The sequence below is a fragment of the Ranitomeya imitator genome, chromosome 3 (assembly GCF_032444005.1).
Source record: "Ranitomeya imitator isolate aRanImi1 chromosome 3, aRanImi1.pri, whole genome shotgun sequence".
Classification (NCBI taxonomy): domain Eukaryota; kingdom Metazoa; phylum Chordata; class Amphibia; order Anura; family Dendrobatidae; genus Ranitomeya; species Ranitomeya imitator.
In genome coordinates, this window is record NC_091284.1 from 796,601,977 (window position 1) to 796,621,666 (window position 19,690).

A 19,690-nucleotide genomic window follows, 5' to 3' on the forward strand; every position below is an offset into this window, starting at 1 on the left:
ATGTGCCCGCAGGATGCGTTTTTTGCCCATAGACTTGTATTGCCAACGGATCGTGACGGATGGCCACACGTCGCGTCCGTCGTGCACTGGATCAGTTGTGTTTTGGCGGACTGTCGGCACAAAAAACGTTCAATGTAACGTTTTTTTGTATGTCGCGTCCGCCATTTCTGACCGCACATGCGTGGCCGTAACTCCGCCCCCTCCTCCCCAGGACATAGATTGGGCAGCGGATGCGTTGAAAAACTACATCCGCTGCCCACGTTGTGCACAATTTTCACAATGTGCGTCGGTATGTCGGGCCGACGCATTGCGACGGCCCCATACCGATGTAAGTGTGAAAGAACCCTAACCCTGAATTTAGCCCCAACCCTAACCCTAGCCCTAACCCTAGCCCTAACCCTAGCCTTAGCCCTAACCCTAGCCCTAACCCTAGCCCTAACCCTAGCCCTAACCCTAACCCTAACCCTAGCCCTAACCCTAGCCCTAACCCTAGCCCTAACCCTAACCCTAGCCCTAACCCTAACCCTAGCCCTAACCCTAGCCCTAACCCTAGCCCTAACCCTAGCCCTAACCCTAGCCCTAACCCTAACCCTAGCCCTAACCCTAGCCCTAACCCTAACCCTAGCCCTAGCCCTAACCCTAGTCCTAACCCTAACCCTAACCCTAGCCCTAACCCTAGCCCTAACCCTAGCCCTAACCCTAGCCCTAACCCTAACCCTAGCCCTAACCATAGCCCTAACCCTAATTTTAGCCCCAACTGCTGTTCTCCTGCCGGCCGGCAGATGGAGACAGATGGGGGGCGCACTGCGCATGCGCCCCCCATTTTCTTTTGCCGGCGACCAGGAGGAGCAGCAGGAGGACCCAGGGACACAGGTGAGTATGGCAGGGTCCCCGAATCCCCCTAGTTCTCTGTCCTCTGATGTGCGCTCACATCAGAGTACAGAGAATTACACTTTGACTTTTTTTTTTTTTTTTTTTGCGGTCGCCGGTAAACAGTTAATTACCGGCGATCGCAAAACAGGGGTTGGTAAAACCGACCCCGATCATGCTCTTTGGGTTTTCGGCTACCCCCGGCAGCCGAGACCCCAAAGATTCTCCCGGGGCCGGCTGGCGGGCGCATTGCGCATGCGCCTGCCATTTTGAAGATGGCGGCGCCCACCGGGAGCCACGAGGAGCACCGGGGGAGATAGGTGAGTATCGGGGGGCTTCCTGGGACCCCCTTTCTCTGTCCTCTGCTGTGCGATCACATCGGAGGACAGAGAAATTAAAAAGAGATCGCGTTTTGTTTTTTTTGCGATCGCCGGTAAACGGTTAATTACCGGCGATCGCAAATGCGGGGTCGGTAAAAAAAACCCCGAATCATGTTCTCTGGGGTTTCGGCTACCCCCGGCAGCCGAGACCCCGGAGAAAATCCGACTCTGGGGGGCGCTATTCACTTTTTCCACAGCGCCGTTAATTAACGGCGCTGTGGTTTAAGTACCCTTAGCGGCCGCCGTTAAACGGCGTATCGGTGGTCGCTAAGGGGTTAAATAGTCTGGAGACAGGAACTGCCGCTGGAGTCCGGTGCATGCGCAATTGAGCCCAGGCTCCACAACACCTGTGGCCGTCACCGTCATGCGTGCATTAAGGCGGAAGTCCGCCGCGTGACGTCATATGACATGCGTACCGTCACGCGGCGGACTTCCGCCTTAATGCGCGCATGACGGTGACGGCCACAGGTGTTGTGGAGCCTGGGCTCAATTGCGTATGCGCCGGACTCCAGCGGCAGTTCCGGTCTCCGGACTATTTAAAGGTATCTGAACAGCTGATTGTTAACCCCTTTTGAAAAAGCTCGTGGACACGCAGCCTAAGGGTTAAATGAATTTGATGTTTATGTATGTTATAAAAGGATGATTCCCACTGGGGCTGCAGTTAGCTTAGACAGGGTTAACTGTAATGGCCCCGTAGTCGCAGGGCCGCCGCGTGAGTTTTACCACGCATAGTGGAGACGGGATTTCATTAAATCCCCTCCACTATGCTGTAACATCTGGACGCTGCGTGTTTGACGCTGCGTCTCTATGCAGCGTCAAACACGCAGCGTTTCCTGCACATGGACACACAGCCTTAGAGTAACGAAGAAAAAGAAGACTGACAGCACTCACTTATTGGGGCGCCAGGTCCGCATCCAGGGAACCTTCCTGGATCATCCACATAGTCCAAAGAGAAACAAAAGACCAGCGCTCCATCCGGATGTAGTATTCCAACGTGCAAACTTTATTGAGCCATGTAACAGCGACGTTTCGACCCGAAGGTGCTTGATAAAGACCTTCGGGTCGAAACGTCGCTGTTACATGGCTCAATAAAGTTTGCACGTTGGAATACTACATCCGGATGGAGCGCTGGTCTTTTGTTTCTCTTTGGACACAGCCTTAGAGTGTCAGGGAGCAAGCCACCAGCCCCCACCACTGCTACATCTGCTCTCACCCTTTCTGAGCAGCTGCCCATTTAGTGTCTTAGGGATTCTTTTTTGATTTTTGCGGACAGTATCGCAAGCTGTGGTAGCTCTGACAGAGAGGGATTTGAAAAGTACTAGTGTAGAAGTTAACTACATAGAGGTGATAACCCTGACCTAGTAGTGGGTACATCAATTCCCACACAATTTTCCCACTCACTCCCAGGTCAGGGGGGTCATTTAGGGGGTTGAAGGTGGGTGTCCTTCCCTTCATAAACCCTAAATCTGTGGGTGTACCTTGAGGTACTCTCGTATAGCTTGTAGAGTTTAAATCCGTAGCTGGCCCTCTTACTGGACAGATATTGCCAGAATCTAGGCCTCCCCTTGAAGAGTATTAGGGACTTACAGGGGTTGGACAAAATAATGGAAACACCTAACGTTTTGGCATCATAATCTTCGAACATGTGATAAACATGCAAACTGTGACATATGGTAATGTTTTGTAGTTGCTTATTTGTGTTATGTGATATGTGTATGTAAATGAACTGTTTGTTTTGCATAATTGTAAGAACATTGATGAGAACCTGATACCAATGGCAGACCTCTCGGATTTTCAAAGAGGCCAAATTGTTGGTGCTCGTATGGCAGGCGCTAGTGTAACAGCAAGTGCCCGAATGCTTGGCGTGTCAAGAGGTACTGTCTTCAAAGTAATGACTGCATTTGAAAGAGAAGGAAAAACGTCCGCAGCAAAGCACAGGTCCGGCCGAAAGTCAAAGTTGACTGAGAGAGACCGTCGGACTCTAAAGTGAATTGTGAGAGAGGATCGCAAGACCACGGCTCCGAAAATCACTGCTGAGCTCAATGAACACCTACAGAACCCAGTTTCCACGAAAACTGTTCGTTGGGAGCTGCACAAATCTGGATTCCACGGAAGAGCTGCAATTAGAAAACCACTGCTCTCAATGACAAATGTTTCCAAGCGTTTAGAATGGTGTGGAAACCTCCAGAATTGGTCCCTCGAGCAGTGGAAACATGTGATATTCTCAGACGAATCATCGTTTACCCTATTTCCGACCTCTGGTCGAGTGTACGTTTGGAGAGAGCCGAAAGAAGCGTTCCATACAGACTGCCTTCTCCCAACCGTAAAACATGGCGGAGGTTCTGTGATGATCTGGGGTGCTATTTTGTGGAGATCCGCCGGGCCAATGATATCCCTTCATGGAAGAATTAACAGCCAAGATTATTTAGGCATTTTGGGCGACCAAGTGCATCTAATGGTTCAAGCACTGGGAACGCCATCTTTCAGGATGATAATGCACCAATTCATACAGCTAGAATCGTTAAAGCGTGGCATGAGGAACATTCTAATGAAGTTGAGCATCTCATCTGGCCCCCACAATCCCCAGACCTAAACATTATTGAGCATTTATGGTCGATTTTAGAGATTCAAGTTAGACGTCGATTTCCGCCGCCATCGTCGCTCAAAGAACTGGAGGGTGTTTTAACTGCAGAATGGGCTAAAATTCTTTTGGAAACAATTCACGCCTTGTATGAATCCATACCTCGGAGAATTGAGGCTGTAATCGCCGCAAAAGGTGGACCTACACCATATTAAACTAACTTTTGTTGATGTTTCCCGGAGTTTCCATTATTTTGTCCAACCCCTGTATTTACACAATTGTCCCTTTGGGAAACGTACACCTCAGCAAATTAGTTACTGAAGTGATCAATAAACAGCCTAAGTTTGAAAAGTCGGTCAAAATTGTGGTCATCTTGTGGTGGACAATGTGTATTATGGTTGTACTGCAAAAGTTTTTGAAGCGTGGCCTCAAAGCATGTCCACGGCATAGCCATGTGAACATCTGGAGTGTTATATAAAACATCAACATTTCATTGGTGCTAAACTTCTGGCTTCTTCACTAACCCTGTTATGATCAGGTGGCCTTGGAGCAGCATGAAAACAATCTCTGGAGTAGGTGGTAACTTATACTGACCGCAAACCCTGATCCTATCACCGCAACTAGAAGTAGCCGGGGGTGTACCTAACAACACCTCGACACAGCCGGAGGACTAAATACCCCTAAAGATGGAAATAGGAAAACTGTCTTGCCTCAGAGTAGATCCCCAAAGATAGGCAGCCCCCCACAAATATTGACTGTGAGAAGGAGAGGAAAAGACACACGCAGGCAGAAAACAGGCTTGGCAAAGGAGGCCACTTCTATCTAAATAGAAAAGGACAGGACAGAGTTCTGTGCGGTCAGTAATAAAACCCTTCCAAAATATCCACAGCAGAAAATACAAAAACTCCACCATCTAACTAAAGACGTGGAGAGTATAACTGCAACTCCAGAGAATCTAACCAGACTGAGAAAAACAGCTGACACAGTCTAAGCTGGACAAATAGAAACAAAAGATCAGCACTGAAAATAAGCACACAACAAGTGTGCTTCAGAAAAAGAAACAGACACTTATCTTTGCTGAACTGGCAGCTAAGCAGGTGAGGCCAGGCAGAGATCCAATACTTCCAAAGAAACATTGACAACTGGCAAGGGCTAATGAATCCAGCACACTTAAATATCCCAGTTAGAACAGCAATTAGCTGATACACCTGGCCAGTGCTGTGACTCAGAGACAACTGCATTCCCACCTACAACCACTGGAGGGAACCCAAGAGCAGAATTCACAACATAACCCCTTGTGAAGGACAAGGCCCAAAATCTTCATCATTTCTACTGCGTCTATGGGGGTCCAGTTAGCAAATGTTGAAATGGGATCTTGGGATAAAAATTGTTGGGCATACAAATTTGTCTGGGCTACCATGAGATCTACAAAATTATCAGAGAAAGAGACTTTGAAAAAGTAGATCTCAGTGAGACTGGCACTGTCTAATTTGATTCCTGATTGCACCACAAATTAAGAAATCTTTGGCCTGTAATCTTCATGGGGTGAGGTCCATAGGGGATCAATAATGGTAAGATCAAGCTCAATTGCTGTTCTGGGGCATCTTCATTTGGGTTCATTATCGATAGAGGAAGAGGAGGATGAGGAAAAATAGAAGAAGGTGGGATCCGCTCTCTCACTACCAGTGTTGGAGGCAAGGACTGTGCATGCCTCCTCAGCTGAATACCGTCTGTGGGAACAGCAGGAGGACAGTTTAGTTTTCACATAGGTGGTGTGTGTGTATCAAATTTTATTTAGGTGTGTGTTTGGCGTAAATGTTTTTTTTAATTAATTTGTTAAATTTGGAACATAAAAAAGGAACAAAAATAATAGAAAAAATAAAATAAAAGAATCTAGAAATAAAAGATAAAAATAAAAAGGAGAATATGAAAATTTGGTAAAATACAAAAATTTCTAAATGGACGACAGTGAAAAACAATTACTGAGCACCAGTAACTAAATTGCGCTACCCGTAATTCTATGCAGTTAGAAAAAACTATAGTATATTTACTACAATAATTTTAAACTAAAACTCTGAAATTACTATTGCTAAATGGATGTCAGCAAAAACAAATTGCTGAGCCCCAGCAACTATCTGACGCTGATTGTAGTAATATTTTAGCAAAAATGCTGTGGTATAAGCTGATTACTACTATTACAGAATTGAACAGCCAATCCCAGCGAACGTAGTTGTGCGGGGTTAACCCTTTCCTGACCATGACATATAGGTATGTCAAATGTCTTGAAGGGATTAAGAAAATGTGTACAAAAGCTAATAACGAAAATAAGCATGCTACGGCCTTCAGAATGATACATGCTCTTTATTGCCTATTTAGGTAGGAAGTTAAAAAGAAAATTTGAACCGAGTTTGTACTAACATCCCCTGATTCATGAAACCTACCTGTAGGTAATAGAGTTTGTCTGCCATCCTGGTCTTCCACTGAACGTAGAGAACTCCGCCACATCAGGCATGCCACATCTTGGTGCCTTCATCATATTGATTGTGTCTGTGTCCAGCAGTCCTGTAACTTTCAACCTTACAAATCTTTGCATTGCCTCAATCTTTTCCTTAAGTGAATTTTCTGTAGCAGTGGAGGAGTAAAATTTGTTTAAAAATTTCTGTGAGAAAGTCAAAGACAAAAAGACTGGTTAGGGAAAAATTGTATACTACTTGATGTTATGTGTATTATAATTATATACATGCAGTGGGGAAAATATGTATTTGATACACTGATGATTTTGTTTTCCCCCTTACAAAGAATGGAGAGGTCTGTAATTTTTATGATTTGTATGATTTTTAGATAATTACCGTAAATTCAATTTTATGGCATAAAATAGGTATTTGATCACCTACCAACCAGCCAGATATCTGGCTCTCACAGACCTGTTAGTTTTTCCTTAAGAAACCCTCCTACTCTGGGCTCATTACTAGAGATGAGTGAACTTGTTTGAAAATGTTTGCCTATCTCAAATTCGGCACGAACATTGCACATTCAGATTTGTGTTCGGATTCCGTAGCATTTTCAGAAATAAAAAATCGAAACGATATCCACAACGGTGCAGGGTGAGACGCAAAAGGTATTAATCCCTGAAATTAATGTAGTGAATTTGTCCTCTTTCACCATCAACAATAACCAATTGAATCTGCTGTCCAAAGGTCTGGGATACGCTCCGGAGTTCCATTTTAACTTTGTTTAATACAGTATTGGATGTAAACCATTTTGTCACGGGTCTTACAGTCAAAAGACATTTTTTCAAGAAACCATTGGAAGCTAATGATTCAACTGTGACACCTAGTGAAAATATGCTTGTTTTTATGGATTTGGATGACCAATTTGTGCTTAAGACTCTGATATAGCTGGACTTTGGGTCGAGGAGAGAACAATCCACTACCTCAGCTGCTGAATACTTTCAGACAAAAAATCGCTCTTTCTATCCGGTTCAGTCAAGGGTGCCGGTATTGGACCCCTTGGCTGCCAAGGCAAACAGGATCATGGGGTGCATTAAAAGAGGTCTGGATACACATGATGAGAGCATTATACTGCCTCTGTATAAATCCCTGGTTAGACCGCACATGGAGTACTGTGTACAGTTTTGGGCACCGGTGCTCAGGAAGGATATAATGGAACTAGAGAGAGTACAAGGAGGGCAACAAAATTAATAAAGGGGATGGGAGAACTACAATACCCAGATAGATTAGCGAAATTAGGATTATTTAGTCTAGAAAAAAGACGACTGAGGGGCGATCTAATAACCATGTATAAGTATATAAGGGGATAATACAAATATCTCGCTGAGGATCTGTTTATACAAAGGAAGGTGACGGGCACAAGGGGGCATTCTTTGCGTCTGGAAGAGAGAAGGTTTTTCCACCAACATAGAACAGGATTCTTTACTGTTAGGGCAGTGAGAATCTGGAATTCTTTGCCTGAGGAGGTGGTGATGGCGAACTCAGTCGAGGGGTTCAAGAGAGGCCTGGATGTCTTCCTGGAGCAGAACAATATTGTATCATACAATTATTAGGTTCTGTAGAAGGACGTAGATCTGGGGATTTATTATGATGGAATATAGGCTGAACTGGATGGACAAATGTCTTTTTTCGGCCTTACTTACTATGTTACTATGTTACTATGTTACTATGTTTTCAGGAATTAGTGCAGAATGAATTAAAAAATTTGTATTTGAGTTCCTCATATAGTAAGCAGAACAATAGTGTGGTCCAGTCTTTACAGGATAAACCTGAATTTGTAATAAGAAAAGGGGATAAGGTCGAGCAGTTGTCCTGTTGAACAAAACCTTATATAATATCTTACATTGCCAAATTCTGGAGGATTCTAATACTTATTCTGTTTTGCAAGGTAATCCAACATTGAGATTTAATGATGAACTTAAGAAACTTCTTGATATAGGTCGTTCTATGGGGGTGTTGTCCGAGAAAGAGGTAGAGTATATGTACGTAAGTGATCTAGTGGTCCCAATTTTTCATTTTGCACCCAAGCTTCATAAAGAGAGGTTTCCCCCACCCATGAGACCCATTCTCTCTGGGATGGGATCCTTTAGAGAAAAAATATCTGAATGGGTGGACTCCATCTTACAGCCTGTGGTCCAAATTTGTCCAGGTTATATCAAAGACACATGTCATTTCTTGACATTTTTGGACCATACTGTGTGGGATGACAAATTTGTGTGGGTTACTTGCGATTTAGAATCTTTCTATTCGTGTATCCCACATAGTATGGGCATATTAGCTGTTTCCGAAATGCTGTTCAAGTATTCTACCTATAGCCTTGACTTGTTTTCTTTTGCTTGCATTGTCCTTGATTTCCTACTCAGACACAAATATTTTCTGTATAATAAAAAAAATGTTTGCAGTGTAAAGGCGTGTCAATGGGGGCGACATTCTCTCCATCTTTCGCAAATTCATTTGTGTCTTGGTGGGAACATGGAAACATTGTCTTTGAAAACAATCCATTTTGGTCTAGTATATTCAGCTATGCTAGATATATGGATGACATGATTATTATTTGGTCTGCTGACATTTCTGACATTCCCAAATTCATTAGATACTTGAATAATAATAACTGTAGCCCTCTTTTACCCACACATAATAAAACCATCATCAGTTTTTTGGATTTATTGATTTCTGTGGATGACAGGAATAAGGTAAAAACTACTTCTTTCCACAAGGAAACTATGTTCAACACCATTTTGAGAGCTGAATCCTGTCATACCAGAAATGTGAAGGTTAATATTCCAAGGGGAGAATGGAAAAAATTCCCAGAACCGACATGGTAAAATTCCAAAATAATAATAATAATAATCATCTTTATTTATATAGCGCCAACATATTCCGCAGCGCTTTACAATTTAACAGTTTCAAACACAACAGTCATAGGTAACAACGTTAACAATACAATAAAGCAAAATAAGACGACCCTGCTCGTGAGAGCTTACAATCTACAATGAGGTGGGGGAGATACAAAGTACAGGTGTGTATTTACAATGATGTATTTACAATGATGGTCCAGCCATCTTCAGGGGGTGGGGGGTAGATGGAGATAGTGAGTGGGCTACACACACAAACATAAAATGACTTTGATTAGTTAACGTTGTAGGCCGCTCTGAACAAATGTGTTTTGAGCGAGCACCTAAAACTATGCAAGTTGTGGATCATCCTAATATCTTGGGGTAGAGCATTCCAGAGGATTGGCGCAGTGTGGGAGAAGTCTTGGAGTCGGGAGTGGGAGGTACGGATTAGTGCAGAGGTTAGTTGGAAGTCATTTGCAGAGCGCAGCGGTCGGTTAGGCCGATAGACCACAATGAGGGAGGAGATGTAAGGGGGTGCTGCACTGTGAAGAGCTTTGTGGGTGAGAACAAGTACTTTGAATTGTATCCTGTTATGAATGGGCAGCCAGTGTAATGACTGGCGAAGAGCGGATGCATCTGAGTAACGATTAGCCAGATGGACAACCCTGGCTGCCGCATTAAGGATGGACTGGAGAGGGGAAAGTCAAGTGAGGGGGAGGCCAATTAATAGAGCGTTGCAATAGTCCAGGCGGGAGTGGATTAGGGCGACAGTGAGGGTTTTTGTTGTCTCAATGGTGAGAAATTGGCGGATTCTAGAGATGTTCTTTAGGTGTAAGCGGCACGAGCAAGCAAGAGATTGTATGTGGGAGGTGAAGGAGAGATAGGAGTCAAACATAACACCCAGACAGCGTGCCTGCTGCCGGGGTGTTATTATGGTGCCACCCACAGAGAAGGAAAAGTCAGATTTAGGGAGGTTAGTAGAAGGTGGGAGCAGAAGAAGTTCAGTTTTGGAGAGGTTGAGTTTCAGATAGAGAGCGGACATGATGTAGGAGACTGCAGACAGACAGTGGCGTTCTGTAGTACAGCGGGGGTAAGGTTAGGGGATGACGTGTATAGTTGTGAGTCATCAGCATAAAGATGGTACTGAAAGCCAAATCTGCTGATGGTCTATCCAATTGGGGCTGTGTAGAGGAAGAGAAGGGGGCCAAGGACTGAGCCCTGAGGTACCCCAACAGTGAGAGGAAGAGGAGATGAAGTGGAGCCAGAGAACAGAACACTGAAGGAGTGGTCAGAAAGGTAGGAGGAGAACCAGGAGAGAGCAGTGTCCTTAATGCCAAGTGGCTGGAGCCTAGAGAGTAGGAGAGGGTGGTCAATGGTGTCGAAAGCTGCAGAAAGGTCAAGGAGAATGAGCAGAGAGTGGTCACCGTTACATTTTGCTGTCAGAAGGTCATTGGTCACCTTGATGAGTGCGGTTTCTGTCGAATGTAGGGGGCGGAAACCGGACTGTGAAGGGTCTAGGAGGGAATGAGTGAAGAGGTAACGGGTAAGGCGGGAGTATATCAGGCGCTCCAAGAGTTTAGAGATGAATTGGAGATTGGAGACCGGTCTGTAGTTGTTTGTGCAGGATGGGTCGAGGGTTTTTTTTTTTTAGTAATGGAGTAATGATAGAGTGTTTGAAGGAGGAGGGGAAAATGCCGGAGGAGAGGGAGAGATTAAAAATTGTAGTTAGGTGAGTTGTGACGACTGGAGAGAGAGACTGGAGGAGGTGTGAGGGAATGGGGTCGGTGGTGCATGTAGTCGGACGAGAAGAGGAGAGGAGCTTAGAGACTTCTTCTTCTGTGACAGGATCGAATGTGGAGATTGAGCCAGGGGAGATGCAGGGAGGGATGGGAGTCATTGCACTTGGTGTCTGGGAGTGGATTTCCTGACAGATATTGTCTATTTTCTCTATAAAGTGGGAAGCCAGGTCATCAGCACAAATGTCTCTGATAGGGTCTTGTGCTTTTGGCCTGAGGAGGGAGTGAAAGGTATTAAAAAGTTTCTTGGGGTTGTTGGATAGTGAGGAGATCAAGGTGATATAGTAGGACTGTTTGGAGAGGTGAAGGGCAGAGTTATAGGTCCTTAACATAAATTTGAAGTGTATGAAGTCTTCTGGTGTGTGAGTTTTCATCCATAAGTGTTCAGCACTCCTAGAGCATCGCTGGAGAAATCAGGTTTGCGATGTGAGCCAGGGCTTTTTCACTCTGTGTTTGGAGGTTCTGAGGGTGAGGGGAGCTACTTGGTCAAGGATGCTTCTAAGAGTGTCATTGTAGTGATGTACAGCCAGATCAGGACAGGAAAAAGAAGAGATTGGGGACAATGATGAGTGTAAGGAGTCTGAAAGTGTATGAGGGTTAATGGCATGTAGATTTCTGAATGTGTGGTAGGTAGGAGAGTGCTGGGGTGGGCGAGGAACTGTGAGTGTGAAGGATAGAATGTTGTGGTCAGAGAGGGGAAGCGGTGAGTTATCTAGGTAGGAGATTGAACAGAGCCAGACAAAGACCAGGTCCAGGGTGTTACCGTCTTTGTGTGTTTCAGAGGTTGAGAGCTGTGAGAGGCCTAGAGATGTGGTTAGTGATAGAAGCTGGGATGCAGATGTGGAAGTGGGGCTGTTAATGGGGATGTTGAAGTCTCCCAGGATAAGGGTTGGGAGTTCTGATAAAAAAAGACCGAAACAACAGGAGAATCAAAAACCCATATTTGTCACCACTAGGGTTGAGCGACTTTTACTTTTTTAGGGTCGAGTCGGGTTTTGCGAAACCCGACTATCTCAAAAGTCGAGTGAAATCGGCCGATTATGGCGAAAAGTCGGGGATCGACCGAAACACGAAACCCAACGCAAAGTCAATGGGAAATCTAACTTTTTTTTTCTCTCTCTCTCTCTCTCTCTCCCTCCTCCGTCCCTGAACAGAAAAGCTGGTGTTACACATTGCAAATCGCTACAGCGCACCAGCCACAAGATGGCAATAGGCGTCCATGCCCCTAAGACCTATGTCATCACTCTGCCCACGCTCCTTCATTGGCTGAAAAAATGGCGCCAAACGCGTCATACGAAACGCGACTTTGGCGCAAAGATCGCCGACCGCATGGCCGATCCCACACTAGGATCGGGTCGGGTTTCATGAAACCCGACTTTGCCAAAAGTCGGCGACTTTTGAATTTGTCCGATCCGTTTCGCTCAACCCTAGTCACCACCTATAGCAGAGAATATAACCAGATTAAGACGATTATCAATAAATATTTGCCAATGCTTAAAAGCGATCCTACTTTGGATAGTAGTTTGGTTCCCACCCTATCTAATCTATTAACTCCTAGTATGGTCCTGCTGAAAGGACCTGGCTGTCTACTAAAGATTTCTTCAGCTGCAGGGTGGCAAATGTGGATAATGCAAATATGCAGTAAATACCAATCAATTTGTTAAGAAAGTGAGGTCTGAAACAATGGTTATTCGTGACTTTATTCATTGCAGTAGAACATATGTCATATACATGGTTACCTGCAGTATTTGTGATCTCTCCTACATAGGCTGCACAACGCCGGTAGCGCATCAATGAACACCATAGGGATTCAGTGAACAGAAATGCACCTAATCCCTCTAATGTATCGACACATTTTTTTTCAAGTGCACGGTGGTGATTTGAGCTGTTTCCAGTTTTTTGGAATGGAAAGGGTCAGCAAGCCCAGAAGGGGCAGAGCTTGGCTACAAAAATTTCTTAGCTGGGAAACCTATTGGACACTGATGATGGAGACCGCCCATCCCACCGGTTTAAACAAGCGCACATATATAAAATTGTTCTATTAATATTGTTCACTGATCTTTTGAATGTATATAATGAAAGCATTGTATTCATTGGTTTTAAGTTTGTATTGATATACTGGTAAAAGGTTTTTAATATTTGTGGGTGTGAAAAATTTTAACCATGTGATGGGGCAGGGTTTATTTGATTCCTTTGCCATTAAAAATCCTGACTCACTGGTATAACACTAGGTTATGACTAAGGGGCGTATTCGGCCCTGAAACGCGTAAACCGCTGTCTGGGACCTCTGCTATTTTTGCCATTTTTCCTATTGTCGGTTGTCTATGTTTTCATATGAAGATTTTGGAATAAAGTTTGTTGGAGTGCAACCTTTTGGTGCTGGATTTTTCACTACATATCAAACATTGTTTTACACTGACTAAGCAATCATACTTTATGCTGCTTGTTACTTATATTTTACTAATTTACATTTGCTAATATTTCTAGCTCTCAGAGCATTGCTTAGACTGGTTGCAAATATATCCACGACTAGCAATGCACATTTTTCAGCCTTTTAATTTAGACAATAGAGTATTCGTGTTTACTGACATAAACCTATATTGATAATGTTTTAGAACTTTTAAATCAACTAGAAAATCCATCTGAGTGACATTATTACTAGCTTACAGGGGTAATATTTGTTGATCAAAATCTACCCAGTTTTCCACTTTACTAGTTGTATAAATTCCTTACATTTTCAACTTTGCTTTCAGTCATTTAGTCTTTATTATTTGCAAATAAAGAATAAAGATCTACATTACTCATCTGATGGATACACAGATGCAGGACTGGTTACACTTACAGTACAGTCATCACAACTGTGTCTTTCACATCTCAACTGTTTCTTTCATTCCTAGGAGTAAGCAATGAAGGTTTCTATTGCTCAACAGAAGCAGAAATCTTGAAAATTGTGACAAATTAATGTATACATTACTACATATTGTAACCTTTTTATATTGGTTGATGAGTCACTATCAGGAGCCAGGCAAGGAAATCAGACAGTAAGCTAAAGCTATCAAACAAGCTAAAGAGGCTGGTGCATGGTGAGGAAACAACTTCTGGATTCAGAGGCTTGGCAAGTGCTATCAAAGCAACCTGGGCTTCCATAACCCCTCAGCAGTGCCACAGGCTGATCTCCTCCATGCCACGCAGCATTGATGCAGTAATTGATGCAAAAGGAGCCACGACCAAATATTGAGTGCATTTACTGAACATACATTTCAGTAGGCCAACATTTCGGATTTTAAAATCATTTTTTAAAGCTGGTGTTATAAAGTATTCTAATTTACTGAGATAATGACTTTTGGGATTTCATTGGCTGTAAGCCATAATCATCAACATTAACAGAAATAAACACTTGAAATAGATCACTCTGATTGTAATGACTCTACATAATATATGAGGTTCACTTTTTGTATTGATGAACTGAAATAAATTAACTTTTTGATGATATTCTAATTTTGTGAGATGCACCTGTATATATATTGAAAATGCTAATAAATTAAAACAAGGCAGATTACAAAGTTTCAGTACAATATTATTATTTCACTGGGGTAGTGTTTTTTTTTATCGTCTACAAACAAAGCTTTCCATTTTACTATCTGCATAAGTTCCTCATATTTTTCAACTCTGCTTTCTGCCATTCATACGTCATTGTTTATGACTGAAGGCTAAAAATCTACATTACTCATGTGAGGGATACACAGATGCAGGACCGGTTACACTTACAGTACAGTCATCACAACTGTGTCTTGTAATAAGTTAAGATTTTTACTATATTACCCCTTTTTAGTTTTATGTTATTATTTTTTTACAGAAACATACCTCTGCTAAATCTTTTTCTGAAGAACTGAAGATAGAGTCGACTTGGGGCCTTGGCATGGCAAGAGCACCACAACACAATGAAAGCAGGACCAGGTAATGTACTTGCATCATGGTGGCAGTCAGAGTACACAGCCTGCACTGTACTGTGCCACTCACATCGTCATGCTTTATAGCTGAAGGTATGTTGCAATGTAGTAATTAGTTATGAAACTAACCGAGGTCATTTTTCATTAATTTTAAATTAACATTACAGACACATGTCCAATGTAATCATAGAGGAGCAAATATCAGCCCACATATTTTATACTGTGGAAAACCTACTCACTTACAATACATAGTGACTTCCTTAAAGGGAATCTGTCAATAAGTTTACTCATTTTTAACCCCTTCATGACCCAGCCTATTTTGACCTTAATGACCTGGCCGTTCTTTGCAATTCTGACCAGTGTCCCTTTATGAGGTAATAACTCAGGAACGCTTCAACGGATCCTAGCGGTTCTGAGATTGTTTTTTCGTGACATATTGGGCTTCATGTTAGTGGTAAATGTAGGTCAATAAATTATGCGTTTATTTGTGATAAAAATGGAAATTTGGCGAAAATTTTGAAAATTTTGCAATTTTCACATTTTTAATTTTTATTCTGTTAAACCAGAGAGTTATGTGACACAAAATAGTTAATAAATAACATTTCCCACATGTCTATTTTACATCAGCACAATTTTGGAAACAATTTTTTTTTTTGCTAGAAAGTTATAAGGGTTAAAATTTGACCAGCAATTTCTCATTTTTACAACAAAATTTACAAAACCATTTTTTTAGGGACCACCTCACATTTGAAGTCAGTTTGAGGGGTCTATATGGCTGAAAATACCCAAAAGTGACACCATTCTAAAAACTGCACCCCTCAAGGTGCACAAAACCACATTCAAGAAGTTTATTAACCCTTCAGGTGCTTCACAGCAGCAGAAGCAACATGGAAGGAAAAAATGAACATTTAACTTTTTAGTCACAAAGATGATCTTTTAGCAACATTTTTTTTATTTTCCCAATGGTAAAAGGAGAAACTGAACCACGAAAGTTGTTGTCCAATTTGTCCTGAGTACGCTGATACCTCATATGTGGGGGTAAACCACTGTTTGGGCGCACGGCAGGGCTTGGAAGGGAAGGAGCGCCATTTGACTTTTTGAATGAAAAATTGGCTCCACTCTTTAGCGGACACCATGTTACATTTGGAGAGCCCCCGTGTGCCTAAAAATTGGAGCTCCCCACAAGTGACCCCATTTTGGAAACTAGACACCCCAAGGAACTTATCTAGATGCATAGTGAGCACTTTAAACCCCCAAGTGCTTCACAAATTGATCCGTAAAAATGAAAAAGTACTTTTTTTTCACAAAAAAATTCTTTTAGCCTCAATTTTTTCATTTTCACATGGGCAACAGGATAAAATGGATCCTAAAATTTGTTGGGCAATTTCTCCTGAGTACACTGATACCTCACATGTGGGGTAAACCACTGTTTGGGCACATGGTAAGGCTCAGAAGGGAAGGAGCGCCATTTGACTTTTTGAATGAAAAATTATCTCCATCATTAGCGGACACCATGTCGCGTTTGGAGAGCCCCTGTGTGCCTAAACATTGGAGCTCCCCCACAAGTGACCCCATTTTGGAAACTAGACCCCCCAAGGAACTTATCTAGATGCCTATTGAGCACTTTAAACCCCCAGGTGCTTCACAGAAGTTTATAACGCAGAGCCATGAAAATAAAAAATATTTCTTCTTTCCTCAAAAATGATTTTTTTAGCCTGGAATTTCCTATTTTGCCAAGGGTAATAGGAGAAATTGGACCTCAAATGTTGTTGTCCAGTTTGTCCTGAGTACTCTGATACCCCATATGTGGGGGTAAACCACTGTTTGGGCGCACGGCAGGGCACGGAAGGGAAGGCACCCCATTTGGCTTTTTAAATGGAAAATTAGCTCCAATCATTAGCGGACACCATGTCATGTTTGGAGAGCCTCTGTGTGCCTAAACATTGGAGATCCCCCACAAATCACCCCATTTTGGAAACTACACCCCCAAAGGAACTAATCTAGATGTGTGGTGAGGACTTTGAACCCCCAAGTGCTTCACAGAAATTTATAACGCAGAGCCATGAAAATAAAAAAAAATTCTTGTCTCAAAAATGATTTTTTAGCCTGCAATTTTTTATTTTCACAAAGGCAACAGGAGAAATTAGACCCCAAAAGTTGTTGTCCAGTTTCTCCTGAGTACGCTGATACCCCATATGTGGGGGTAAACCACTGTTTGGGCACATGCCGGGGCTCGGAAGTGAAGTAGTGACGTTTTGAAATGCAGACTTTGATGGAATGCTCTGTGGGCGTCACGTTGCGTTTGCAGAGCCCCTGATGTGGCTAAACAGTAGAAACCCCCCACAAGTGACCCCATTTTGGAAACTAGACCCCGAAAGAAACTTATCTAGATGTGTGGTGAGCACTTTGAACCCCCAAGTACTTCACAGAAGTTTATAACGCAAAGCCGTGAAAATAATAAATACGTTTTCTTTCCTCAAAAATAATTATTTAGCCCAGAATTTTTTAATTTTCCCAAGGGTAACTGGAGAAATTTGACCCCAATATTTGTTGTCCAGTTTCTCCTGAGTACGGTGATACCCCATATGTGGGGGTAAACTACTGTTTGGGCACATGCCGGGGCTCGGAAGTGAAGTAGTGACGTTTTGAAATGCAGACTTTGATGGAATGCTCTGCTGGCGTCACGTTGCGTTTGCAGAGACCCTGATGTGACTAAACAGTAGAAACCCCCCACAAGTGACCACATTTTGGAAACTAGACCCCGAAAGGAACTTATCTAGATATGTGGTGAGCACTTTGAACCCCCAAGTGCTTCACAGAAGTTTATAACGCAGAGCCGTGAAAATAAAAAATAATTTTTCTTTCCTCAAAAATGATGTTTTAGCAAGCAATTTTTTATTTTCACAAGGGTAACAGGAGAAATTGGACACCAGTAATTGTTGCGCAGTTTGTCCCGAGTATGCTGGTACCCCATATGTGGGGGTAAACCACTGTTTGGGCGCACGTCGGGGCTCCCAAGTGAGGGAGCACCATTTGACTTTTTGAATACAAGATTGGCTGGAATCAATGGTGGCGCCATGTTGCGTTTGGAGACCCCTGATGTGCCTAAACAGTGGAAACCCCTCAATTCTACCTCCAACACTAACCCCAACACACCCCTAACCCTAATCCCAACTGTAGCCATAACCCTAATCACAACCCTAACCACAACCCTAATTCCAACCCTAACCCTAAGGCTATGTGCCCATGTTGCTGATTCGTATGAGATTTTTCAGCACCATTTTTGAAAAATTCGTGGGTAAAAGGCACTGCGTTTTACCTGTGGATTTACCGCGGATTTCCAGTGTTTTTTGTGCGGATTTCACCTGCGGATTCACATGTAGATACATAAAACAGACAAATTTAAAGGGGTTAAATTCAAATTAAGGCGCAAAGAAAGCACACGGTGTCTCCTGGCACTCTGGTTTCCTCCCACACCCCAAAGACATACTGATAGGGAATTTACAGTAGATTGTGAGCCCCAAAGGTGGCAGTGCCGATAATGACTGTAAAACACTATGGAAATAATACCGCAATATAAGTGAATAAAATAAACAAAGTGTCAAAGGAGGAGTAATCACCACCACTTTTTTTTTTAAATTTCTTAAGGAACTGACTTAAAACATCCTAGAATTTACAAAACTAAAACTAGCTATCTAAAACCAGGAGGCGTAGGTCCAAGTGAAGGAAGAGTTGGATGTGGCGGTATGGCTGGAAGAGGCAAGGGGGGAGTAATCCAACACTGTTTTTATGTTTTTCATGTTTTTTTTTCTTTTTTTTGTTATTTTTGTATTTTTTTTTCATTTTGTTTTTTTATTGTATTTTTTTTTATGGAACTGACTCAAAATAACCTAGATTTCACCAAACTAAAGCTATCTTGCTATGCCTTTGCACCCTGCTTCCTCTTTTGCTGTGCTGCTGGGGCAGTGTGGCCACCGCCTCTTCTAACAAACTACGAACGTCACTAGGATGGCCTCCACTCCATGTTGGGTCTTGGATCACATCATCCCTGCATTATCTTTCCCTGACTTCTCAACCCTGCCCTCCGGTCTGCACATTTCTGAAAAAGACTACAGTTAACAACTGAGTTTCGTCTTCATTTGACATGTGCTGTAGTTGTCCACTGACCGTGGGCGCTATCCCTCCCATAGACTCGCCTAACCACTTGTTATATTGGAGAATATCAGTGCACTCAGTCTGTTTTACTTGTGAGGCAGAGCCATGTGGACGGACCTCAGAACCCCATCCAGCAGACTAATAAAAAAGCAGAATAGACTATTGCATGACTTGGGGCTCAGACTGCTTGGCTGATTTGCAAGTGGTTGAGGTGGAAGCCGGATGACCATGGTCCTCAGGTGCCAACTGTGCACTTTCTGCAGTAGATCGGGTGGAAGATAATGCAAAGGAACTGGAGCCATTCTCAGCCATCCAATCTAACACCTTTTCAATATCTTGTGCCAAAGTACAAGAAAACACACACCGGTCCAGAAAAAATATCTCTTTGACCTACCAATGGCAAGAGATGGCTGATGCCAATTATTGATTTGCAAAAGTACTAGAAAACACACAGCGTTCCAGAAAAATTATTTCTTTAGCCTACAAATGGCAACAAGGTGGCTGATGCCAATTATTTATTTGCAAAAGTATTAGAAAACACAGTGGTCAAGAAAGATATTTCTTTGGCCTACTAATGGCAATGAGACAGCTAATGCCAATTACATATTTGC

The 19,690-nt window shown here is 42.9% G+C and overlaps 1 protein-coding gene across 1 annotated transcript in view; it reads right to left on the minus strand.

The window, feature by feature from the left end:
* LOC138671771 (matrilysin-like) overlaps positions 1-14,957 on the minus strand; it is a 35,093-nt gene extending 20,136 nt beyond the window's left edge. Inside the window, exons 1-2 of the mRNA XM_069759919.1 lie at positions 14,839-14,957; positions 6,273-6,490 (exon numbers count right to left, since the gene is read on the minus strand). Of these exons, the coding sequence (XP_069616020.1) occupies positions 6,273-6,490; positions 14,839-14,949 (329 nt within the window). The 5' untranslated portion in view covers positions 14,950-14,957. The remainder of the gene's footprint in view (positions 1-6,272; positions 6,491-14,838) is intronic.
* Between the last annotated feature and the right edge of the window lie 4,733 nt (positions 14,958-19,690).